Source organism: Maylandia zebra, linkage group LG3 (genome assembly GCF_041146795.1).
Source record: "Maylandia zebra isolate NMK-2024a linkage group LG3, Mzebra_GT3a, whole genome shotgun sequence".
Classification (NCBI taxonomy): domain Eukaryota; kingdom Metazoa; phylum Chordata; class Actinopteri; order Cichliformes; family Cichlidae; genus Maylandia; species Maylandia zebra.
In genome coordinates this window covers 25,276,525-25,303,111 of record NC_135169.1, presented here as the reverse complement: position 1 = coordinate 25,303,111, position 26,587 = coordinate 25,276,525, and the positions used below count along the sequence as shown (strand labels likewise).

Here is a 26,587-nt window from a genome sequence, read left to right as displayed (position 1 = left end):
ATCTCAGCACCCCCAAAGCTCTGATCCTAGAATTGCCCCTGGCTTTAATCAGAAATCCTCTTTGGTCATTGTTCACTTGTGAATATTTTCTGTTGTGATTTATACAAACGCTCTTGTCAATAATCTGCAGAACAAACCACTGATCGAAAGACACTTTTCTTTTGACAACGTAAATATTCATAAAATAAGAAAATACAATTTAAAGTATTTAAAACTTAAAATTCTTCAGACGGTGAATTGTCAGATACTTTTGCATAGTGTGAATACTTTTTTTGGAGAAAGTGCTCCATGACCAGTTGGAGCACTCTGATGGCTGCAGAGGACAAGAAGACAGAGCAGAAATGTTAGTGAGCAGTTTTAACTGGCGTCTGTTATGACGTGGACTGTGAGGCTCTGCTAAAGCTTCCACTAAATTACAGGGACCCGGCTACCCTCATAACCTATATTACCTCATTCCTACAGTGTCTCCACCCCACCACCCCCTGCCCGCCTTAGTAGATCTGTGCACCTGCATTGCACTTTACTACCTTCTAGTAGCTCAGCAGTGACTAACTACATTTGTAGTCACTGTTGTCTGTGTGCTTGCTGATCTGGGCTGTTATCTGCACTGTGTGTCTCTGAATGTGGGATTTTGCATGCGGAAGAGTAACTGAGTGGACTTTTAATGCTTACTGTCAAATGTGAACCATTTAAATGCAGTCTGTGTTCTTACCCTCTCTGTGGTTGTAGGCTGTGATGTGGTGCTCGGTGGTGTTGGTGGTGTGGAGACGTGCAGGCGGACAGCGGAGCGGTGTTTCTCCACTTTGTCGATGTCACAGTAATAAACTCCTCCGTCTCTCGCCTCGGCTCGCTTTATGATGAGGGACAGGTTTGCTCGTTGGTCCCAGTCTGATGGTATTGAGACCCGGCTTTCATCAAAGCCGTTCCCATATGTGGTTTTCCCCGACCGGACATCCAGCACCACCTCTCCATCTCTCCTCCAGCGCACAGACTTCACCCACTGACCTGCTGTGATGGAGCGGCACGGGAGGATGGCATCCTCGCCCTCGCGTACAAAAACATCAGAAGGTATGAATACCTGCAGCTGTGCAGTCTCTTCTTTCTTGTTGTTGCAGTCAAACTCGTAATAGCCTTCATCACTGATATCTGCACTTGTCAGTATCACAGAGTCGCTGCTTTGGAAAAACCTGTTAATATAACCTGGAGCCGGCTTCCAGCTGCCGTCGAGATCCCCGACTGAATGGAGGCTGTTGTCCTGCAGGCGACGTTTCAGCGTGCCTCTTCCTTTCATGCACTCCTCTGTGAGGGGAAACGTTACATCGTCTCCTGCAGCGGCTTGAATCAGTTTCCCAGAAACGCCGCTGATAAAAAGAAGAGGAATGAGCGTAGAGACCGAAAAACGTGTCATCTTGTCAGTGTGGCAGCAAAGTGAGCCGCACAGCAGCTGACTCGCTTTTTATCTGTTAATGCCTTATACGGCAGCCTCTGTGCGCCGCCCTTCTTATGAGTCATTCATTAATGTTAGTGCCTGTGTGTGTGTTTGGGTTAGAATATGAATGCGGTCTGGAGTTACGTCACACTGAAAGCTTTTTTTTTTTTTTTGCTGGGAGTTGATCAGTATTGCTGAACTATGAAATATTTTGTGTGCATTGCATTTGTTGCCTACAGGTTTAACATAATAGCTTTAGTGTTTAGAATGGAGTATGAACTTATACGAAATGCAGCAAGATATTTTTAAACAAGTTTTATTGATTATAAAATACACTAAATCGGATTCACATCTTATCGGCAGATATCCAAATTTATGACATAATCGGACATAAAAGAGTGGTATCGTGCCATCTCTCTTCAAAACTTGGGCTCCCATGGCAATATCTCCATGAATCCCACACAGTGCGATTCTAGAAGACCTTCTAGAAGACACGAAAACTTGACACAAACATAATCAAACATTCAAGTCTCAGATATTTATTTGCAGAAAAGCTGATTTTATCTTATAAAACTTATAACCTACAGAAACAGTCAGTGCGGCCAAAGCAAGGAGTGAGATGCCAAAAACTACAAAGAGTGTATCACATCACAGGTCACACACAAATACAGCCAGGTTTAGCACCAGGGTGTGACAGATTCAGGTGACTTCATAACTCAGCCAGGTTCAAGACACACACACTCCCAGAGATAACGTGCTGAGAGTGAGAATGCAGACGGGGATGACAGAATTCATGTTGGTGTGACTTTCAAAAACTTTTCAAGAACTTTTTTTTGCTCAGCTAATATGTATTCCCAGCCTGATGATCATAGTTTTATTCAAATCAAATCATTCAAATGTTATTAACCGCTTTTCCTGAAATAATGATTCAGATTTAAAAGTTTTTAAAGTCCCACTGAAGAGTAACCACAGAATATATGAGATAAATGTCAGACCTAATGGTCTAGGAACCCTAAAAAACAAAACAAAAGTGAATTACTCTTTTTTAAAGCTTATCGCTGTATGTTTCCTTCACAAACAACATGTTTGTTTGCTAGCATCAGTTTTTATTTTTGGTAATAAAGAATAAAATCCAATCCTCTTCCGACCAGGTCGCTGCCACCTAGCCTGGCCTGTCTCCCCAATGTGATGTTTGTGTATTGTATGTACGTCTATCTTAATTGCCCCTTGGGGATAAATAAAGTCTCTCTGACTGTCTGACCTCGCATCCACCTTTTTATTTCCTGTTTTGGTTTGGTCCAAGGTGCATGCGCTCTTAGCCAGATGATGATGATGGTAGGATGGCTCCGTGAAAAATGAAGTCAGGGTTTCAAAGAAGGTAAGCAACACTGGTGGAAATTAAACTTATAGTTGGAGTATTAGTTACCTTTATTTCTAACAGGAAACATTGTGTTAGTGTTGTTTTAGTCAAACAATATCTCCAAAAGTTGATTCTGTTCATCTTTATAAAACGCTACGTCCAGATGAACAGAATCAACTTTTGGAGATTTACTTACCTGGATGATTGAGCATGCATCAGGAAATAAAACAACATGTAAAATCTGAGGTGCTGCTACACTGTGCGGCACCACAAGCCCCTCAAAATATGATTGGCCCCCTTCAGGCATGAACAGAACCACCTGTGGGATGTAACTGAGTACATTTACTCAAATACTTCATTATTTATTATTTACAGGTAAAGTGATGTACCCATTAATATGTATAATAACAGCTTGGTGGTGAGTTTAGCCACAGGACATGAAGTGCAGATTTGGTCAGATATAACCAACCTTGCTTCCTTTCATCAGCTGCTGTGACAAAATCTAAAACCTCAGATAAAAATAACAGGTATCACACAGTAACTGTGAGATGAGCTGTATCTGCTAATGAGAGGCTGAGGTGGAGAGGGCTAAATGTGGCTCATCAGCTGCTTTGCACAGTGCAAACCCTTCATCTGTAATTCTGCCCTGGTCAGTGCATCACATGTGTCAGTTCCATGTCAATAATACTGAGAAGATTCAAGATCTTTTAGTGAATCAGTAAGCTGCAGTAACAGTCATGTTAAATAAATCTTTGTCTCAATCACAGTGATTATTCTGTTCCCTTTGTTGTGGGATTTTGAAAAGCGAGTCTGAAGTCCAGTTTTTATTTTCAAGGTCATCAACTATTCAGAGACACGTTCACTGAGTTCAGGTGATAAAAGGGACTATGTGACAGGCTGCCAGATCATAGCTACTGATGGTTTTCTCATACACAGCTGGTGCTAAACTGGGATTTACCTCATCGGTTATGTCAAGACTTGTTCTTTTTTTTAAAATCACTGTTTGTAGTGAAGACAAACAGTGGGAATGCACACAGTTTAAAAGGAACAATCACAGCACCTTCTCAGCACTCCCACAGAAAGTCCACCATCTGATGTTTTAAGGTTTAGGGATTTTTGTTTGTTTTATTTTATGCATTTCTACATTGTCGAAAGAAAACTGTCAACCAATCAGCGTTTAGTGTTTGCTGTGCAGATGATTGTCCACAAAAACAACCAAACGTGGCCTTACTGTCTCAAACAGTAAAGTACTAAACAGTTTAAGCACTGGTTTAGTAACCTCAATGAGACTCCAGAACTTTGCCCTCGTAGTTGTGTTTCTGATGATTCATTTTCGTAAAGTGTTTTTTTCTCTCTCTGATATCATCATAGTTCTGCTCGGGCTGCTTCAGGCAGAAGCATATGAGTGGCTACATGTTTAAACTTGGCTGGGCGATATTGCGAAATGTGACATGTTGGTTTTAATGAGGTTTTCTGGATGTCGCTTTCATTAACATCACTGAAGAAGGTTACCCCTGATCTGTTAATACCTGTGATTTTCTCCTGTTTGACTTTATACACACACAAGTGTTTTCCCCCCAGTGTGGCGTTGTCTAAGCAGCAGGGCCTTGAATGTGGACAAACTGGTTAGACTGTGCATTTTTTAATTTTTATTTTTGCAAAGAACAAAGCCAAGAGATGAGCACTGTCACACACAGCAGGCCAGAAACATGCAGCTGAAGAATGAAGAAGGACAAAGAGTCAAAAGATGGCAAAAGGAGTGCCACTCCGAGAGGAAACCCCTCACAGACAAATCAGAGATATAAGAAATGCAGAGAGAATCAGAAAGTTTCCCAGCATCTTCACCTTCAACCTACTTGGCTTCAGGACTGACAGTAACGTCACAGCCTGACTCACTGTGGAGTGGACTGCTGCTGTAGTGACAGAAGAAACGAGCATCCCAGCATTGTAAGAAATCTATTTATTCACTTACATGCATACAAATAAATGCTAACGATGTAAACAAAATGACAGAAGTTTAAATAAAACCAGACTAAATTAAAGCTTTAATCAGAAAGCCTCGTTGGTCATCAGCACAACAAACTAGAGATGGACCGATCCGATATTACGTATCGGTATCGGTCCGATACTGACCTAAATTACTGGATCGGATATCGGAGAAAAATAAAAAATGTAATCCGATCCATTAAATATCACGAAAGCACCTCACAAAACTTGCAACACGCTGTAACTCACCTCAGAACGTTAGCACGTTGGAGCAGTATGCATCACGTGATAGAGCGGCTGTGGCATGCGGGACCTGTCAGTGGTCTGGATAGCATTTGGAGCTTAGCTACCAACCCGGCATTTCATCTCCGACAAAGTTATCCCCGAGAGAAGTAAAGCAAGTGTGTAAGTCCATCTCTGAATGTTTGTAAAGCATAGGGATGGGTATCGTTTAGGTTTTATCCGATACCGGTGCCAAATCGGTACTTTTGAAACGGTGCCGGTGCTCAAACGGTGCTCGAACCGGTGCTTAAAGAATGGAGAACACAAAATTGGTCCAAAAACCTCTCATGTTCAGCTGGGTTTTTGTAAAAAGATAACAATGTTAGCCTTTTCTGCAGCTATGGGGCATATATGGTATCACTCTTAGCTGGAAGCAGTGCTTAAACAATGGAAAAAATACAAACTTTGTCCAAAAACCTCTCATGTTTAGCTGTTTTCCACTTTTTCTTTGGTCATTTTAGCCTTTTTGGCCAGGGTGAAGGGAGCATCTGCCATCAAACAAGAAGACAGCCGCATGTAGCTATGATGATGTTTGTCATAGCTACATGCTTGATGTTTGCTAGTTCACCTTACATGCATTAATGTAATAACGTGGTTAGCCTACTCAACGTAAATTACACACGAACAACATTAAGCTACTCACGCAGAGAAGAACGGCTGCTGCTGCCATCCAATACGGCGCATTTCTCGGCTTTTAAAAAAAAAAAAAACGCTATGCGTCGCCAGGTGTTTCATCGGATTCGAGGTGTTACTTCCTTTGACAGTATCACAGTATCAGCTTAAAGCACTTGTTGCAGGCTGCTGAGTTTGCATATTTTGCTGTGAAGTACAGCCAGACTTCTGACCGCTTCGCCTTGGGCATTTTTAATCTGTAGCTCTGCATAAAAGAACGTACGTACCTGGACCCGCCTACTATCCTCGGAAACGTAAAATGATTGGCTAGAAGTGTATCACAGCTCAGGAAAAAAAAGCACTGAAATAAAGCACCGAAATGTGCACTGCTTTTCGGTCTGGTAGTAAAGCATTCCTGCGTTAAGCTTAACAAGCGACTGCCTCTCGCTCTCCGGCTGCTACTTCAATCATGAAACTGATCAATGATCAGCTGATCGGCTTTTCTGTCGCGAGTCCGTCTCTCTTGTTTGCTTTTGGCCCACTTTGCACCAGAAAGAGGAAACCAGCGGCTGAACAACAGCAGCACGTTTAAGCTTGATAAGCTGTTGTTAGGATTTATTTAATATTACTTTCTACTCGAGGATCTTTTTCTACGCAGCTGACGTAACTGTGCAGGGGCGGATCTAGCAAAGTTTAGCCAGGGGGGCCGATAGGGCATTAACTGGGAAAAGGGGGCACAAAGACATACTTTTCTTTCTTATTCTCATTTAAAATGTCTAGCTTTTAATAAATAATTATCTGACACCCAAAGTTTTAATTTGATGTAAAATGAATAGAAGTCAATTACTGTATATAGTGACTATTAAGTCTAATATATATACCCTAGTAAGCTATAGTACTTTTTCCTTTGGGAAGGTACCATCTGTGCAGTCTGCAATTTTGTTGAAGAAAGATGTTGAATCTATTTAATATTTCTTGAAAAATAATTGATTTCTGTGCATTTTTTTCCACACTGCATCAAATTAAGGTTGATTACGTCGGTTAAGCATCATGAGGTGGCGCGTGAGGGGTGGTTCCCTATTTTTTATTTATTTATTTTTGTTGTTGATGGGAGTTGGAACCCTATTAGTTAGGTTGCTTAATATTTACGCTAAGTACTGTTTAAAATACCAGAATAGGGAGGATGGTGTAGGTTTAAGTTTATTAGATTGATCAGTATTGCTGAACTATGAAATATTTTTTTTTGCATACAGGTATAACAGAATACCTTTAGTGTAGTTGTTGTTTTAAACTTGAGTATGAACTTATACAAAATGCAGCAAGATATTTTAAAAAACAGTTTTGTTGATTAAAAAACACTATATCGGATTCATATCGGTATCGGCAGATATCCAAATTTATGATATCGGTATCGGTATCGGACATAAAAAAGTGGTATCGTGCCATCTCTACAACAAACCACTGATTGAAAGACACTTTTCTTTTGACAACGTAAATATTCATAAAATAAAATTTTTAATTTTTAATTTAAAGTATTTGTAGCTGTTGAATTGCAGTCACATAATTACATTTCAAGTTCAAAATTAGGTATTTAAACTGGTTTCATGTTGTGTTGTCGCCACCTACTGGTGGACTTAAGAGTTGTGCTTATGGCACGCATGCTTTTGGCGGGTGTTCAATTAAGCACATATTCCACCAGAGACTCAGGACTCTGTGTATAAAACGAAAATATGAACATTGTTTATCCGTGTTTTCATTTTGTATTTCACGGTAGTTTTTCCACACTGTTTGCTGGTGAAAAAAAAGATTAAAATACTGGACAAACTCCGTGTTGGTGCGCAGCGACATCCCGGGACTGAGGCTGTATTTGGCTAAGTTTTCCCTCTTCTTCACTCTCATAGTTTCCAGGAAGAACAAATGAGTCTCCTAACATCACTTTGACATATAGTATACTCCCCTCACTAAGAACACTCATGGCCGATGATTTTTTATTTTTTTGATAACGGTATGTAGCCTGGGAAATGGTTAGCCACACAGGACACAATTACTGGGTTTCTTAATGTGCAGTTTTATTGTCAATGACAACTGAATAAACAAAAAAAATGTCCTTTGACTTTTACTTTTGTCAAACAGCGGCCATATGGACTTGTACTGAACATCGACGGCACGAGAGGTAACGTGGCGAAGTAACAGAATAACCGACTAAACAAAGATGCGCCAATACAATACGAGGAATAAAGGAAATGAAATGAAATGAAATACAAAACACAAAAATACGGCAGTGGCCTCTGTCTGTGCAGAACAGAATACAAAGAGCTAAATCACACAAGGCTCCTTTAAAAAAATGTGGAAGTGTTACATACATTTTTATAAACACTTACATTCCACAGAAATCTCACTTGGAATACTGGAGCACACAGACGATCTCGCAACTTATTCGTTGCATGGAGAAAATGGCTGCTCCACGCTGCACATACGGGTCCTTTGCATCATACATTTCAGAAATACATCATCTTGTTAAAAATAATGACGCTTTGCCACGGCACTACAATTATACCAATATGTTTCAATGAGTTATGTGCATATTTAACAATTCCTTACCAACAATTTAACTCCTTCACAACATTCCCGTTCCACATCCACAGCAGAAAAGCAAACAGGAAGTCCCAAGATGCATTTCTTGTTAAGTTTTTTTTTTGGAAAACTGCAGTTAACCCTTAAGCACTACCACCCCCCAGTGACCACAATATGCAACTACACCAACCTATAAAATTAACAGCTTCAAGTGCACGTAACTATGGAACACCAGGACTGCCATAATAAATTAATTAAATACACCATTAAATAATTAATTAAATGTGTCAATAATTAATTAATGTGTCATACCTATTTATTTAATTAATTAATTCCAATTTAATTAATTATTGCCACATTTAATTAATCATTTAATGGTGTAGTTAATTAATTCATTATGGCAGTCCTGGCGTTCCATACAAAACATGCAGATAACAAAAGAAATAGCACAAGCAATAACATTAATTTACCCAATAACATTCTTGTCTTACCATACATGGAAAGAAAGAAACAACATTTTAAGACCCCTTTTTGAACCTTAAATGGAAAATATTATTATTAATTTACCACTCGGCTACAGGTATAAACAATGAAAGGTGGTGGATTGGCCAGATACTGACCGGTGTGTAAAAATAACCCAGTTGTTTGGTGGTGGCTATCGCGGAGCTTCCACAGATTCAGTAACATTAGCAAGTGGTAGAGGCCAGCAGGTGGATGAGAGAAAGTGGAGGTAGGAGAAGGAGAGACCTAGGATTGCCAACCATCCCTTAAAAAACGGAATCGTCCCATATTTAGAAACAAAAGTACACAGCTACAAAGGCAGACTAGCAGCACACTGCACAGAGTGGTGCATTCAAGGAGCGTCAGCATAGATATGGTGAGGTTAATGACGTAGGACATATCAATTTCCAGAGCTCAAACACTATCTATAAACAAACCACAACACTTCAACCAAGCAAATAACGTGTAAACAGTGGGCTTTCTAACACCACCCGATGCTCTGATGCGACCTGAGTGCTCACACTGTGCCTCCATAATATGAAGATTATAACAGAAATTCTGTCGCTCGCTCTCCCTCTCTGTCTGTCTTTCACTCACACAGACACACACACCGCCACCATCAACTTTGCTAAATCAAAAACATTGATCAGGCAGCTGTGATTGAGCAGCAATGTAAATCCAACTATTTTCACGGTTCTTGTAGTCGTGATAATTTTGTGAGGCCACACCGAAAAGGCTCGGATGAGCTTTCGAAAGTTCTACAAGTTGTGCCTCCATCGCTAGTGTCCAGATCACACGCTGCACAGCTGTGCTGCTCCGTCTTTTTCACCGTTTACGTGTGAGCGGCTGCGGTGACACCCTCACGAGCGATTGATGATCGGGAGCTGGTCGTGAGGTGTTAATCACTTCTTGTTACCCCACGTATACTACACGATGCACGATTAAGGCCAGAATCGTGCCGATCACCAAATCGGTCGCACGACTGAAAAATCGGCTCAAAATGTGCCAAAAACCGCACAGTGTAAGCCCAGCACTGGGCTAAATAAAGGACACTCTTTCGAGGATGCCAATGTTCACATTTTGGACAGAGAGGACAGATGATTTGAAAGAGGAGTGAAAGAAGCCATCTATGTCCACTGTGAGCGACCATCTTTGAACAGAGGCGGTGGTTTACGACACCAACTCTCTGCCATCTATAATCCAGTTTTGAGATCCCTCCCCAGACGCCTTAATGCCCACTTACATCCTGGGCCATCTGACCTCAGGAATTCACATGATAAGGTGGGGCCAGGTTTCACAATGAGCTCATCCGAAACCCTGGCTGATTGGGACCCACACCCAGTTTCACACCTTGGCTCAAGCGATTAGAGGATCATCAGGGGGTCCTTTTGTCCCTCTTTGTTGTTTGCCAAACTCAGTAACTTTTTTGAAGAAGTAACTTTATAATTAATTGCCCAGCATTGGTCATTATATACTGTATTTTGTAGACAGAGTTACAGGACTCTCTCCCAGACCACAGACTCATAATACAAGTCAGAGCTTTATTAAAAAAAAAGAAAGAAAGTTGTGTTTTTAAAATTGGAGTTCAAGTTATTTTTCCTTCCAATAGTGTTAACATACTACATGTCAGGCGTTGTGTGGAGGCGAGGAAGAAGGAACCCAAACGCAGGACTCGCAGGTAGGTGAAGACTGGTGAAGGTTTATTATAAGGAGTGGATGAACAGAGGGTGAATGGACACTGACTGGCTGGACAACTGAATGGGAACTGAACTGAGGGAACACACATTGTAAGTGGGATAAAGCAGTTAATTAAAAGTAGTCTAACATAAATGTAAATGCTGTAATTTGATTATTTTAATAAACCATGTAACTTGGATGGATTAGATGCTGGCGTGACCACAGTGCACACGTCTGATGTCACTCACAGTGGTCCAAGGGATCGCTCAGTGAGTTTGTGCGTTCGCTCAGACACATGAAAAATTAGAAGGAACATTGCCCCCAGGTTTATAGGAAAAGCCATAAAGCCTTTGAATGAAAACAGACGCTGTTGTGAGAGTGATGTACACTGTCTTGTTGGTATATGTATGATTTCTATACATTTTACGTTAGATAAAAACTTTGGTTGTAAGCTTCAGATAATTATTTAATAAAAGCCAGACATTCTAAATGAGAATAAGAACGTATTTCTTTGTGTCCCCCTCTCTCTGTTAATCCCCTACTGGCCCCCTGGCAAAACTTTGCTAGATCCGCCCCTGCACAGTTGTCAGCGTAACCCTGGTGTTATTTGTCTCTCAGAAACAATTCATAACTTCCCTTCAACTCATTCATGTCACCTAAAAGGTAAACCTGTTTCTCCATCACCTGTTCAGCTCTGATGATTCAGTAAGGACATCTCCTGGTTTCATCATGTTTCCCTCTCACCACATATCGAAACCAACATCATGACCAGCAGCTTTTACATCTGTGGCTCCAGCAGCCATCAGCTGATACTTGAAATTAATATTAAATAAATTCTAACAACAGCTGATCAATATGTCTGTGAAGGTTCTCAGTCATCCAGGTCCAGTGTTGGGAAGGTTACTTTTAAAATGTATTCCATTACAGAATACAGAATACATGCCCCAAAATGTATTCTGTAACGTATTCCGTTACGTTACTCAATGACAGTAACGTATTCTGAATACTTTGGATTACTTAATATATTATCATGCTTTTTACAACAACGTGAATGTACTATTGCTGTGTGATTTATTACTATTACTCCGAACTGTAGTAAAGGGACCTCTGACTAATACGGCGGGGTCCCTGTCGGCTCGTAGCCGAAAAATAGCTTTACTTTGTTGTGTGGGTCAACTTTTCTTGCGAGAGACAGAGAGAGGCGTTGAAAGGCTGCTCCAACGGAACTTATTGTTTCGGAGGAAAACACGAACACAGCGTACAGTCGAGTCTTAATAGCTTACTTACAACTGGGCTCGTCAGGCACTCTTCTTGGCTGAAGTGGTTATTATTATATTTACATGCTTCCAGCTCCCGTTTTTCCTCGATGACAGCTCGTACCTTTCCACTCACCTTTTTCTCCCTCCTCGCGCTCACAGACCCCTAACGTGTATGGCAGTCCATTCTCCCTGCAACACGGACTACACTGCCCATGATGCTACATTCTTTAGAGCTATGCTTGTAGCATTCTACCTGTTAGCTTAGCACAACAACAACAACGAAAAGGCGTTCTCTCATGCAGGAAACACACAGTCGCAGAGAGAGAGAGAGAGAGCGTCGCCCTGTAACCATGGCAACCGCAACCCTGCCGCCTGGAACTCTTACCCAGGAAACACACAGAGGTCGCCCTGTAACCATGGCAACCGTAACGCTGGCGCCTGGAACAACAGAACGTAGCTGTCAAACAAAACCCAAACAGTCCTGACCCGCGACAAAATGAAACAGGGAAGTACCGCAGTGTAATCCATTTATTTCAACAAAGTAACTGTATTCTGAATACCACCTTTTTAAACGGTAACTCTAACGGAATACAGTTACTCATATTTTGTATTTTAAATACGTAACGGCGGTACATGTATTCCGTTACTCCCCAACACTGTCCAGGTCATCGTAGTCAAAGGAGCTTGCAAAGAAAAGCGTCTGGACTTCTTTAAGTTACTTGAAGACGTTTCACCTCTCATCCGAGAAGCTTCTTCAGTTCTAAGGTCAAATGGTGGAGAGTCCCAGATATAAACCTAGTGGGAGTGACCCCCCACAGAGGGACAAAAGGACCCCCTGATGATCCTCTAATCGCCTGAGCCAAGGTGTGAAACTGGGTGTGGGTCCCAATCAGCCAGGGTTTCGGGTGAGTTTCGGGTGATAAAATCCTGTTGCTATGTAGTGTTATCATGTAGTGCAAATCTGTGAAATCTGTGAAAAAGTCACAGATTAGTTTAAAGTGGACTCCTTCACAATAGCACACCGCAAAGTCCTCGCTTTTCATTCCTTCAGAATTAAATATATTCCGGTGCTTTCAGTCTCGTAACTGCACCAGGCTGAATAATAATCCGGAGCGTCTCATGAGGACGCGGATACCTTTTACCGTGACCTGCATCTGACCATGACAAATCGTCAAATGCGGTATGTTAGGCGGGATAATGCGTCAGTCTCTGTGCATTGATTTCCCCGTTCTTCCCGCTTATATTTTCTTTGGCGATTAACAAACTCTCAACAAACTCTCAATAATCTGCATAACAAACCACTGATTCACAGTTTTCTTTTAACAATACATCATGAACATTTTAAGCATTCAGAGTCCTTAGAAGATGAATTCCTCTGCAGGATTCCTATTGTTGAAAGTTACAAAGTATATATGTATATGTGTACGCATGCACACGTTGCGTTCTGTAAAGTTTTCTGCACAGATTTAGACCCTTGGCTTGTTACTCGCATGCCACTGCACTCTCATTGGATGTAGGAATTGGATTTCATAAGGATGTGGCTGTTGCAACAGGCCTGACCCAACAGAGCAGCGGTTATGGTCGCAGGTCTGTGTAGCTGCTCCCCGGGTTGCTGGTTTGAACTTTCCATTGAAGTGATAGTGCACAGCTTAGTTTAAAGTCCTGCTCTTTTTGTGAAGAAAATAAAACAACAACAACAAGTGATTCTCCAAGGCTAAAGCAGATATCCGGTGCTGGTTGATGTTTCTCAGCGTCACTGTCTTTGACCCCCCCCCCCCCCCCTCCCCCAAACAGAGAGAGAGAGAGAGAGAGAGAGAGAGAGAGAGAGAGAGAGAGATAATAACATCTTACCTCCTAAAAACACACTCGCAGTAAAAACTATCAACAGATACAAGACCAGAGTGAAATTTCCAGTAAATTCTGCTCCGGTTTTTGATATGGGCGGGATGGGGTGCAGCATCATGGCATCGGCAAAAAAAAAAAGTTGCTTGCACCGATGCTGCCCCGATATTATGCCAGCGCATTTTGGGGATTGCGTGGGCACCAATCGGTTTTCTATTGCCCATTTGCTTGGAGTAAAGGCGCCCTCCATTTGTGAGGTGCGCCACCAGCTTGCCAAACACAGAGAGGAGAGGGCGGGGCGATGGGGGATTCTTTGGCTGGCTGCAACATTTAATAACCAGTTCGCAAAATAAAACAAAACAACAAACTAGGGCTGTCAATGTTAACGCTGTTATCACGATTAACGCAATTAAATTTTTTAATGAAATTAATCCATTTGGAGCGCAGAATGACCAAAAATCTCTGTGTTACTCCTCTGGAGTCTTAATAAAGCTAAACTTGTTCTTTGCGTTTTAACTGACATTTATTTCGGACACGAGGATTCTTCGACATGCCTCAACATGTAATGATGTCCAACCACAGCCGATACAATGCCGTCAGAACTAAAAAGAAATACAAACATAAATGAATATTCTTAATAAAGTCCTTAAGCATTATATATGACGAGACATTCCAACAAAACGATCAATAAAATACACATTACACCTCACACTGCGGTAATTGCACTGGAATATCACGCAACACTCGCACTCAACATGACATTGATTATAAAACTCTAAGCATATATGAGTAGATATTTCTAACCATAAATGACAATCCACTATATAAACCTGACAGTTCTACAGCTGCATTGTGGAGAGCACATTGACCAGCTGGGTCATTGCAATATGGACCGCAAATGCCTGCAGAGAGTGATAACAACCAGGACCCTGCTGCCCTCTCTGCAGAGCATCTACCATCGCAAAGTCCAGAGGAGAGCTGCCTCCATCCTCAAAGACCCCCCACACCTCCAACGCAGACTGTTCACACTTCTGCCCTCGAGACGAATGTTAGAAGTGTGAAATCCAGAATGTCCCAACTCAACAACTCCTTCTTTCCCACAGTTATCAGACTCTTGAACAGCTGACCTACCTCAACTGCAATTTGCACATCAGGGCACTTTGCACACTAATTCATTTTGCACATTAAGCTCCTTTGTACATCTACATCAACATCTGGACACCTCACTTGTCTTCACTTACCTATTTTTGCACTTATTTATTTATCTTTCATTATTTTATCCTTATTTTTTTTAATCTTTATTTATCTTAATATCTTGTCTTATTTTTATACTTATTTATCTTGTTCTTTCAACCTAACTTGGCAAATGAAGAATTTCAGTGCACAGAGAAATGCTCTTTCTTCTGTACACATGACAATAAACACTTTTAATCTTGAATCTTGAAATATACTGTTTATAAGACTGGGGAAACCTGAGGGAGTGTTCGCCCAGGGCACCAAACAGGCAGAACAGACCCTGTCCGCAGTAATTCACATTTGTGGCCAGGGACGTGCAGAGGGGGGGGGGGGGGGGGGTAAAGGGGCTTGAGCACCCGCCCCTTTCCTGATGAGTGCCCAAAGTGCCCTTTTGTTGAGGCAACTTTTAAATTTTTTTATTTATTTTTTTATGTGTGTGTGGGTGCGGAGTCCTGTCTGTGCCCCTCAACAATAATATTTAACTATTAATCACAGTTTTGCTAAATAAAAGGATCTGGCTTGCATCAGTCACATGATCACTATTAACCAATGATCGCCCTCGACGGCAGAACGCGCTGGTTACGAGCCGGGAACGAGCTCACAAAGAGCACGCGCATTTTTTGCGGTCCGGAGCTGTAGGAGAAACACAAGTTAACTCAGAGACACAGACTGATGCGACAAAACCAGTAAGTAGGTGTACAGCGTACACTGTAGTGTGTAGCACACAGGAGTATTGGCTTATTACGTACACGTTGGTAAGTTGTCTTGTTGCAACTGACGAACTGAAACAAACGAGCGTGCTGTGTGTGCAACAGCGCGACAAACATTACCTGTCCTTTTATTAACTGCACAGGTAGTGCTGGTCATAGCTGCTGGCTACCTGTGTAAGGCTGTCATGGGTCTGTAGCTCTGTCACCGTTTTAGGGAACATATTTAGTTTTAAAGTATTTAGAACATATTTAGTTTTAAAGTAAGTTTCTGGGCTTTTCCTGCCTTTCTGGAGGGATTATATTTCACTAAAAAACGATCTAATATGCATGTCCACATAATAATTATTATAATTATAATATATTAAAAAACACACGCTGTATTTTAAAGAACATACATTAAGAAGCAGATTTATATTTTAAATAAGACAAAAGTTGGATTTTACAGCAGTAAAATGATTGTATCTCTACAGTTTAAACATGTAATAAGCTTTGCCCTGCACAGAGTGGATAGTGAAACAAATGGAATCATCATAAATACATTATTTCATATTTATTACTTCCCCCTCCTCATTGCTTTATTATTGTAGCTCTAGTAATAAATAACAATGTAAGGATTCTGAATCAGCACCATGATGCCCACAGTATATACAGTATTCTGAAGAAGGTCTAAAATGTCACTGTGTGTGCGTGCATGTGTGTGTTTTATTTAGCTGGATTTAAAAAAATATTACTCATGATATAACATTGTGCAGACATGGCTGGTAAGGACATGAGGAGGAAACAGTAGGCGCTGTATGAGGCTACTAAAGGCAGGGCTATAACATTTTTCTGTCATCATTTTATTATAGATTAAGTGCTGGAGTTGTTAGGTGTGGATAATTAGATTATAGTTTATTGCAATAGCAAGTTGCGCCTTGTTCTCAGATAGACAGCAAGTGGAGAGTGATATATGAAATGATGGGAAGGAAGGAAGAAGAGAAGCAAAGAGTGATTCACAGGCAGAGCCGAGTTTATGTCACAGTTTTTTGTTGCCTTATGGTTCCAAGCGCTGTGACCAATCTTTGCATTTTGTTATTATCTCATGACACTTGTTTAATCAGCTACCATCTCTCCTGTGGACTTTTTAATGTCTACAGTCTCAGACCAACACAGCCCCACCCTTCCCATATTAGATTCTTGATGAATGTGTGTTGTTGTTATTCAGCCTGGTTCAATGTGCCCCTTTTTAACTTTGAGCACCCGCCCCTTTAAACCTCTCTGCACGTCCCTGTTTGTGGCTCATTTAAATATTCTCTTCCTGAAATCGAAACTCTTAAAAACACATTGCCATAAGGACAGTCAAACTGGCACTGTGACGCTGAAGCATTTTTTGTTCTGTTTTGCAGTGTTGCCTACTTCTGTTGTGTTTTATTCAAGTTTCTTAGTGATTGTTTTGTCCTTTTGCAGCATTTTCCTCTATGTTATATATTCTTAAGTTACAGCTCGTTTGAGCTCTCAGGGCCACTCACATCAATCAGTAATGGAGCTTCGTTTCAATGATCCCAAAAACTCCCAATGCAGAAAAAGCAAACCTGGATCGAAAAACACACTATCATAGAGTGACTTGCCCAGAGATTCTTTACTGAAGCAGTGTGGGTCATCTTGACAAAGAAAAAGCAACCATCTATTAAAGAAGAGCTTTGAATGTCCTTCAAGACGCCTGGAGAACTATTACTGAAGACTACTAAACGAAATGAGAAGAAAGAGATTTCAGACTGTGTCGAAGAATAAAGGTGGTTATCCTAAATATTAACTTTCAAGTTCGTTAGAAGTCATTTGTTTTTTTTTGTTTTTTTGTTTTGCGTGTGTGTTTTTATGTGTTTCATTAAGTCACCAATTTCACACTTTCCTAACAAAATATAAAGAAATGAGGAGTAGCTCGAGACTTTTGCACGGTACTGAAGGAGCCGCAGCCCGCGAGCCTTCGGCCCGCCTCCTTCAGTCAGCTGATTAGAGGCAGACGAAGTCAGTTGAGTTTCGAGTTAAATTTGTATTTTATTTCAAGCCTTTCTAAATATCTCCAAAGGAGTTCAGTGATTCAGATCTCCCAAAATCAGTAAGAAATAAATAAATACAATTTAAAAACGTATGGTAAAATTCTTACCGACCCTCCTACTTCCTGTTTTGCCAAACTGTAGTTCGTCATTTTGCTTCAGGCTCTTCCCTGGAGAGGACGTACGAAAGACTTTAAGAAAGTTTGGGACCTTTTTTTTTTCTTTTTTACCTCCTTTTTTACAATCCAGTGGAACCAGCGGGTCACTTTTTCTATGTTTCATCCATGAGTATCTCTGTGCTCCTGCTGCTCGTCGCCGCACACTCTTGTTGCACAGGTAGGATTTGGATAAAGGCGAGCGTACAAGAGTGTTTCGGGTGTAGATGGCTTTTCCACGCTCCAGTTTCCAAACCAGGCATTAATATATTTGTTATAAAAGCTGCCGGGGACGATCTCCGTGCAGCAGCTGCAGGGTCAAAACGAGCCCGTTCAGGAAGCAGAAGTTGTCTGAATAGTCAGGTTTTAAAGGTTTCTTCGTACTTCAGTTGATTCACGTAAAGCTGCCATTAGATGGAATTACCGAACAAAGTAAAAAATGATTTGTTAATGTGTAAGTCGATGTACTTCTCCAAAAATGCAGGCAAAGTATAGGTTATTATTGAGGAGTGACAATGTAACATTACAGAAGCGCAACAAAAAGAGTGTAAAGAAGGGGCGAAAAGGTAAGGGCGGAAAAAACCCATCTCCTAATTAGTCTGAGAAAAAAAGACACGACTTATAAGAACATAAAACATCCCATAATTGCGAGATTACGGCGCTATGTTTCGAAAAGAGAAGTCGGTATATCTGAGAAACAGAGATAACGATCTCACAGGCCTGTGTTTAAAAGTTACGACTGTGAAGTCGGGCTTTAAGGCTTTAAAGGTGTGTCCCTGCTGGTTCTGTGTTAATGCTGCTAACACGAGTGTGATCTTGTGTCGTCTATTATGTGTTAGCGTCGACTTCAGTGAGCAGATGTTTGCATTTGTCAAAAGGATCAAAAGGTAAAAACAGGAAGTGTTTAGCTTTCGATGACTGGCAGGGAGAGTTTCACTTCGCCGTGGGGGAATTGCGGCCCACCTTTGTTTGGCGTTTTGTTTTAATCCCGTCAGACTGGAGGGGTTCCCAGCATGAACAGCTGGTCGTGTCACAGCATGTTAATCGGATATGAATCCCAAACGCTTGTTTGCAATTCTTGCTGCCAAGTGTGAAACCGATTAAGATAAGAAAAGATAAGATAGTAAAGTCTTTATTATTCGCAGAGATTAGAAAGTAACATTGTTTTAATAGCAGATTGAACAAATATAATAAGAACATAAACTCAATATATGATTAAATACAGATTAGTTTATAAGGACAATGACACCATAACAATATGGAAAAACATTGTACTCTCTTGTACTGTAGGTATGTGACTGCTCTGGTTTTTATGGGCGTGTGCAGAACAGTTAGACTGTGTTTGCTCTGAATGTTGACTAACAGTTAAAGTTGTGATCTACCAAAGCTCAACATATGTTTGTTGCTGAAACACTGCCTGAGTTTTATCCTTTAGATTTCAGGGTCAAGTTCACAGGACGTTTAGAGTATATCAGTGGCATGTTTGGTAAACACACCTCATATTACTGTCATATTACTCATGTTGCATCCCGTAATCGTCTCCCAGTTCTGTTGAAGAAGTTGAAGGTAGCTGTAAATGTTTGTCTCTGCTCAGCTTGTGATCGTGCTGTGCAGACAGACATGTGAAACTCCAGAGAGTTCAGCAGTTTCACAAGGACAAAAGTGCAGAAGTAGTCGACATCGAACAGACGTAAATGTACTTTTCGCATTCTCACTGCACATGTGCGTGACTATACATCGCTTTAACGATTTACAAACCAGAGAAAAAAAAATTAACCCTTGAAAGGTCATTTCCACATCCTTTCTTTCTAATATAGATATGCGTTTAGAGCAGATTGGTGGTCCCTTATCTTTCTTATGTGTAGGGGGCGGTGCTAGCAGATTTGTAGTCCCTCTTTTAGTTAAAAAAGTTAAAGAGGGTTTACTATTCTGAGTTTTATCTTCATGGTTTGGTTATTGAAGTCTTTTAGCACCTTTCCACACAAAATATCCCTTATTTGCAGCGTCTTTATCTATTTTAATCAGTTTTCTCCAACATCAAACAGAGCCAAGCAGAGAAACTGCCTTAAACTAAGTGTTCAGTGGCGTCTGAAGCCACAGGTATTACTCATACATACACATGCCTCTTATGTATGACTAATATGTTATTCTCTGGGTTACTAATAAGAAGCTGCGCCCTATAAATGTACATGCTTTAAATTGAATAAAAAGGTTTGTGTGATGAGTAACGATATTATATTGTTGCTACACAGATAAAAGGTGTTAGGATAACTCTTTTTAAAACTCAGTAATGACCTACTCCATGTTTTATACCTTTTTCTCTTCACAGGAACAGCGGCCTCAGCAAACAATGTACCAAAGATCGTAGCCTCTGCAGGTGAAACAGTCCTCCTGCCCTGCAGCACCGCTGCGAGTCACGATGTACCAACAGTTGAGTGGAGTAAGGATGATCTGTCCGCATTTGCCTTCCTGTACCGAGATGGATTCGAGACCTTTGAGATGAAGAATCCAGTCTTTCGGTACAGAACAAACCTCATCAGGGATGAACTTCACAACGGAAACCTGTCATTGGTGATATCCAACGTGCAGCCAAGCGACAGTGGAAAATACCGGTGTGCGATTCGAAAGAACAAGGAAACTGTCATTGCAATACTGGAGCTGTTTGTAGGTACGTCCACTCAAAGTTTAGAGCTGCATGTAATCCCCCTCAAAGTCCCTTTCTTCACTTTGGAGATCTGCACATGTTTAGGTTTCTCTAAACACCCTGAGAAGTTCATCTTACAGATTTCATTCTTTATTCTAAGCAGCAGTAACAGAGAGCATTTTCACTAGGGCTGGGTATCGTCACTGATTTCTAGAATCGATTCGATTCCGATTCACAAGGTCCCAAATCGATTTGATCCACAATTCGATTCGGGGAAATTTTGCCTCAGACAGTCAGAAATATTATAATTCAGATCATGCATCAGTACATTTCCATATTTTTATATCTATAAAAAGAAAGCTGACAGTTGCGAGACTTTATCAAAGGTGTGAGCGTCACAGCAGATGCCTTTGTGTCAAAGTAACTGAGGATAAAACACAGAAAAACATGAAGGTGATTTTCCTGGCCTGGGATTTAATAAAAATATTCTGCAGTAGATCAAAAATGAAAGAAAACCATTAATCAACATGTGAACATTACCTGATGCTGCGGAAGTGAAGCAGAGCAAAGTTACAGAGGTTTTAGAGACACAGCTGAGCGTTTTGCAATTTTGCATAATTTTAAAAAGTTTACATTTGTTCAGAAGCTTGTTGAACGGCAGAAATTAGGTTTTCTTTTCGGAAGTAGGTAAAAGGAAAATAACAGCGGCCGACAGCGCTGTAAACAACGGTAGACTTGTGCATAACAAGCAAGCGAATAATGCAGAAAACAGAGATTTTTAGATGGGAAACTGTTCTTGAAGTATACTGAGAAAGAGAGAGAGCTGTGCATGAAGTGTGATTTTATCGTGGTGGCAGCAAAACAATAAGAGGGAATTCATGACGATGTTTATGTGAAGTGTAGTTTGGATCTCCTTTTGCTGCTGGTTCAGTCAATATTGTTTGGAGAAAGATAAAAACCTGCAGCTTTTGAATCTAGCGCAAAAAGGGCGTAAACACAAAGCGCGGACCCGCCGACGGATCAGGATCAGCGAGCTGTCAGCTTTCAGCCCCGACCGTGTACGTGCCGTCGGGTGAGAAAGGCACATCTCACTGATTCTGATCCGTCGGCGGGTCCGCGCTTTGTGTTTATGTCTTTGTGCAGAATCCGTGTTCCTGCTCTCATTTACTGTTTTAGCTGTTTGGTGGTTGTTGAAATTTAGTGAGGTTTAACCTGAGATTCACGTTTCGGGCAAAATAAATTTATATTAAAAAATCGATTCAGGATTTTAATGAATCGATATCACGTAATCCAAGCTAGAATCGATTTTAATCAATAAATCGATAATCAAAACCCACCCCTAATTTTCACCCACATCATTTGTGACAAAGGTTCTCTTGGGTTCAAATGCAGATTCTTTAGTCATGTATCTCTCTCTTAAAGCTCAGATGAGATTTTCTAATAGTTTCCCACAGTTTTCTAATAACATTTGAACTGAAATTTTGGTCACAGACAACAACCTGAATAATTCTTACTTTTGCAGGTGCTGTTTCTGAGCCGAAACTCTCAGTTGTTCCAGATGAGGGAGGAGGACTGACTCTGCAGTGTGAGGCTAAGTGTTGGTTCCCTGAGCCTCTGATTACATTTCTTGATGAAAAGGGAAATAAGATTAGTGCTGAAGACCCAAAGAGAAATGACGAATCCCAGTGGTGCCTCACAGTCACAAGAAGAGTGACTCTACAGACTGCTACCAAAAGGTTTCAATTCAATTTTAATTTTCAAGCCTGAATTTAATTTATATTCTAAAAGATCTCTGAGAATGGCTTAATCTGCGTTAGTTAGTTAGGCTAAGTGGGATATGTTTTTCAGAAGATTTTTCATGTGCACACACTCTTATTTTTCTAGAAAAACAAAGGAATAAAGCTTAAATATGTGTCTTTTGATCACAGGGTCACCTGCAGAGTCCACCAGCGTGAGATAAACACAACCAGGGAGTCAACGATTTACATACCAGGTACACCAGAGCTTTAACAAACACCTGCATCAGCTGCATTACAAACATTATTATTAATGCATATGCTTTATAATCCATCCAGCTGTTCAGTGAGACAAAGAATATAGCACGATGAATAAATAATTTATATTTAGACTATTACTTATTGAATCTCAGTAAATAACCATCAATCTTAACTATATTTTGGAGGTTAAGAAACAAACATGTATAAATTGTTAATATATCTTCTAACATTGCATTACTGCTGTGGCCTCATGTATACGGACTACACATAAACAATCTCTAATTATTTATTTTAATATTTCTAAAAGTATTTAAATACAACCAGAGATAAAACAGCAACATGACATGTTAACAGAAATTAGGATTCATAAGCAGCGTGAAACAACGTACAGTCCTTGAATCAGTAGCTTATAAACCACATTTAGAACAATAACTTGGTGTAATTGCTCTTCGTATAACTTTATCAGTGTCTGACACTGTTGTGGGGGAGTTTTGGTCCACTCTCCTTCACTATGTTGTGTCAGTTGTATATCCAGAGCTGTCTTACAGTCCCACCACTGCATTTGAGTCAGTTGGGTTTGTGGACTTAGACCGGGCCATTGCAACAATTTTTCTTTTTCAGTGATTCTGTTGTAGATCTGCTGCTGTGTCGGGGACCATTATCCCATTGCATTACCCAAATTATACCATCTGAACCTTGGGGTGAATTTGCAGGGACATTTACTCCTGTTAGACTGGCAGCTGTCCTGAACTTTTCCCATTTGTCAATAATCTCTTGCGCTGTCGAATTAGGACTTAAGTTTATTTGCAAATGGCCTTTTAATCTATCCCAGATTAATGATCAACAACAGTTGCCTCTATAAGTTCATTGCTGGAGTCCTTTTTTTTTTTGCGCATTGGTCTGACCTTGGGGTGAATCTGCTGGGATGTCTACTCGTGGCAGAGTTGTTGCATTGTGTTAGCACACACTTGAATGCGCCAGACCTGCAAACTTTTATTGCTCACAATCAATTAATCAAGTGCGTTTGATCAGGAGCAGTTGGCTACTTACCCTCTTAATTCCTATGAAGGCATTAAGAGCATACTTTGGTTTCCCACAGACTGCTTTTGCATTTTGTCTTATTTTTGTTAAATAAATAAAGACACGTTTTGTAATGAAATTATTGTCAAACTTGGTAAAGACTAGGTCATATTTTTATATTTATATTACTATGTGTTGATATGTAAACCTTAGTGGTAACATTTCAGTTAAAAGCAGCTTAGAAAACAAACTATGATTTTTAATTTATCCCATTGTTCATGCTTGATCTCCTTTAAAAAATCATTTCAGATGAATGCATGAAATCCTCCACTCGAATCGTCGCAATTGCTGTGGTGGCGACCGTCATAGTGTGCACACTAATCTGTGCTCTTGTGCTCTTTTTAGTCAAGAGAGGTTACTTGTCTGGTAAGTCAGTTTTTTTCGGCTCTATGTTTAACTATTACGAAGTATTATTTCATTCACTAACTTTTGTCTTTGTGTGGAGAAAGTGCTAACTGTATATGTTTTTGTGTTCCTCCAGTGGGAGGACAAAAATCGAGCTTGGAGAAAGATGAGATCAAGCGATTAACTAAAGAGCTGAAAGACCTCAAATCCAGGCAGAGTCCAGCACAACAGTCCAGCCAGTCTACAAATAACCCTAGATCCTCACCAGGCACCTCAAAGCGTGACATCCCACCCCCACCAAAGTCTTCCTACCACAGCAAGCTCCTTAAGCCAGCATCCTCAACCAACAACAACAGTCCTGTCGCTTCAGGACAAAATCCGGCACGCAGCCCACAGATGAGAAGAAGCAGTCACGGCAGCAGTTCTGCTGTCTCAATAACTAATGATGCTGCATCATTCAATCCTCCTCCAGATTCAAAAGACAAACCTCTTCCCCGTTCGACGAGTCTGTCTGAGAAACGGCCTCGTAATGTCATTGCAAAGTCTCCACGCAGGAATACTCTCTCAGGCATTTCCAACAACCCCTACGGTGTCCTGGCAGATTTATCAGAAGATGACAATCCGCTGATCGGATAAAGAGGGATAACCAAATGTGATCAGACAGCTTTTATATTTGTATAAATGAAACAAAACATCTCAGGTTAGGGATTGAATCTTAGTAAAAGCTGTCAGTTAGATTGGAGTTTGGATGGTTTGAAAACGAAAAAAGGAAAAGTAATGTACGGGTACAAAAGTCTTCCCACTGAGCCTCTAAAGCCGGCTGAATCATCAGCTTTGAGCAGCTAAGATCAGAGGAGATTACTCTAAACATTTGCAGCTTGAGTTGATCTTGAGTTATCTATATTTTAATACCTACTACACAAGTAGTAGACTTTACACAAGAAAAGTTTTAGTGCAGTCTATTTATAAAACAGAAACTTGCAATAAGTTGGTTAAATAACCTTGTTATAAACACTTGTTTTGATAGTCTTAACTTCCACAGACCTTTATTTTTTAAAAGTATTTTCTCAGTTACACCTGTTGCATTAAGTGCTTGTTGACCACCACTATTCCTGCAAGTCGCAGTTTATGGGTCAGATTGACCCTCATTTACAAATTTATTAACAGCATGTAGACACAAATCTGTTGTGTGTATGTGTGTTTCACACACAAATCAGTGATTTATCCCCATTTCCATACAGTTTGTTCATACTTTATGAACAAATAAAATCAAACACTGCCACAGGAAATGTAAACATTTAAGATGAATAGCATTTTACCACTACCACTATATATATATTTTTTTACTTGAGCCACAGTGAATGTCTCAGTTCAAAGCAATTAATTTTACATTTATATAGTGTCAAATCACAACAACAGATTGACTCAAGGTGCTTTATATTGTAAAGACCCTACAATAATATGAAAGTGTGAATTATATTCAGAGCCTCTGTTACTGCAGCCTTACTGCTTTTCCATCACTTTGATGGAAAGCACAGATGCTTTAAGTGTTTACTTTTAACTCTTGGGACTTTGTTGCTGGGAATTAAATTCTTATTGTTTCGCACTTTTCTCTTTAATGTGATGTTTATAAATGATGTTATTTTGCATTTGTGTTTGACTACAGAGATTTGACTGGTGGGGTTTTGTACAGTTTCCTAGTATAAAAATTACATTTGTTAAACAAATGGATCATTCTGCAGTCTTTGTGCATGAAAAGGAGACTAAATAAAATCAGAGTGCTTCCTGTCTATGAGTGCTTCCTGTCTATGAGCAGTATATTATTAAAAGCTTTGCTGGCTGTGGAACAAAGATCGAAAAGTTTGAAGTTTTATTATATTAATAGGATTTTAAATCATTTTAATAGGATCAAACACTTGATCACTATATATATATAGATATATCTATATATATATCTATATATATCTATATATATCTATATATATATATGTATATATATATATATATATATATATATATATATATATATATATATATATATATATATATATACCACGGCGGTCCCCGTGGTAATCGGAGCACTAGGTGCGGTGACTCCCAAGATAGGTGACTCCAGCAGATCCCGGGAACAACATCGGAGATCTCTGTCCAGAAGAGCGCAGTCCTGGGAACAGCTAAGATACTGCGCAGGACCCTCAAGCTCCCAGGCCTCTGGTAGAGGACCCGAGCTTGAAGGATAAACCGCCCGCAGGGGCGTGCTGGGTGTTTTTATATATATATATATATATATATATATATATATCAGCGTGTCAGGCTACATTTCACTGTGTGTTATACTTGTATAACTATGATAACTATGCATGTGACAAATAAAGAACCTTGAACTTGAATCTTTGTTCGTTAATCAGAGTCAACTGGAAAACAGGAATGTTTTTTTCAGGTGGAGGCTGCTGATATTTTTCCCTCTTCATCTTTTCTGACTGTTTCACATTCAGCTAAGGTCAGCCTCACTACTGCTAGTGTACCTGGACCCTGCAAAGGTTAGAAAGGTAGTTCAGCTCCTCCAGGATGGCACATTATTACACTCCATTCTAAGAAGGTTTTCTGCATCTCCCAGCACAGTCTCAGGAGCAAGGAGGACACTGTACGAGACAGACCGGTGCTGCAGGAGTGCTGGAAACTACAGAACTTAAGGAAAAATAAACAGGAATCTCTAACGTAAAGTTTTACTGCAAACCTCATTCTCAGATTTTCATACTCAGTCCTGACAGCTGTCTTTGAGGGACAAAACAACGAGCCCACTGAAGTTATTTAGTATGAAATGGATAAAAAAAAGGGTGAGATTTGGTCTGACTCACAGTCTTA

At 40.3% G+C, this 26,587-nt stretch overlaps 2 protein-coding genes across 2 annotated transcripts; one reads left to right on the top strand and one right to left on the bottom strand.

The window, feature by feature from the left end:
- Positions 1-208: 208 nt before the first annotated feature.
- Positions 209-1,519, bottom strand: LOC143416692 (uncharacterized). Its single transcript, XM_076882168.1, has 2 exons — positions 713-1,519; positions 209-313 (listed from the first exon to the last, which is right to left on the bottom strand). Exons 1-2 carry the CDS (start codon positions 1,406-1,408, stop codon positions 209-211), a joined length of 801 nt encoding a protein of 266 aa, XP_076738283.1. The 5' UTR covers positions 1,409-1,519.
- A 16,120-nt stretch (positions 1,520-17,639) lies between these two features.
- LOC101475342 (butyrophilin subfamily 1 member A1) lies at positions 17,640-25,512 on the top strand. The gene is made up of 6 exons (XM_076881387.1): positions 17,640-17,837; positions 19,986-20,324; positions 21,823-22,036; positions 22,229-22,293; positions 23,627-23,743; positions 23,859-25,512. Exons 1-6 carry the CDS (start codon positions 17,786-17,788, stop codon positions 24,356-24,358), a joined length of 1,287 nt encoding a protein of 428 aa, XP_076737502.1. The 5' UTR covers positions 17,640-17,785; the 3' UTR covers positions 24,359-25,512.
- Positions 25,513-26,587: the final 1,075 nt, after the last annotated feature.

What these genes read in the sequence shown, in the direction of transcription:
- LOC143416692 (XM_076882168.1), bottom strand. Translation starts at nt 1,408, where the DNA reads ATGACACGTTTTTCGGTCTCTACGCTCATTCCTCTTCTTTTTATCAGC. An exon ending in AGCCTACAACCACAGAGAGG is followed by an intron (nt 314 to 712) that starts GTAAGAACACAG and finishes TGTCCTCTGCAG; the next exon opens with CCATCAGAGTGCTCCAACTG.
- LOC101475342 (XM_076881387.1), top strand. Translation starts at nt 17,786, where the DNA reads ATGAGTATCTCTGTGCTCCTGCTGCTCGTCGCCGCACACTCTTGTTGC. An exon ending in AATACTGGAGCTGTTTGTAG is followed by an intron (nt 20,325 to 21,822) that starts GTACGTCCACTC and finishes TTACTTTTGCAG; the next exon opens with GTGCTGTTTCTGAGCCGAAA. An exon ending in GTCAACGATTTACATACCAG is followed by an intron (nt 22,294 to 23,626) that starts GTACACCAGAGC and finishes AAATCATTTCAG; the next exon opens with ATGAATGCATGAAATCCTCC.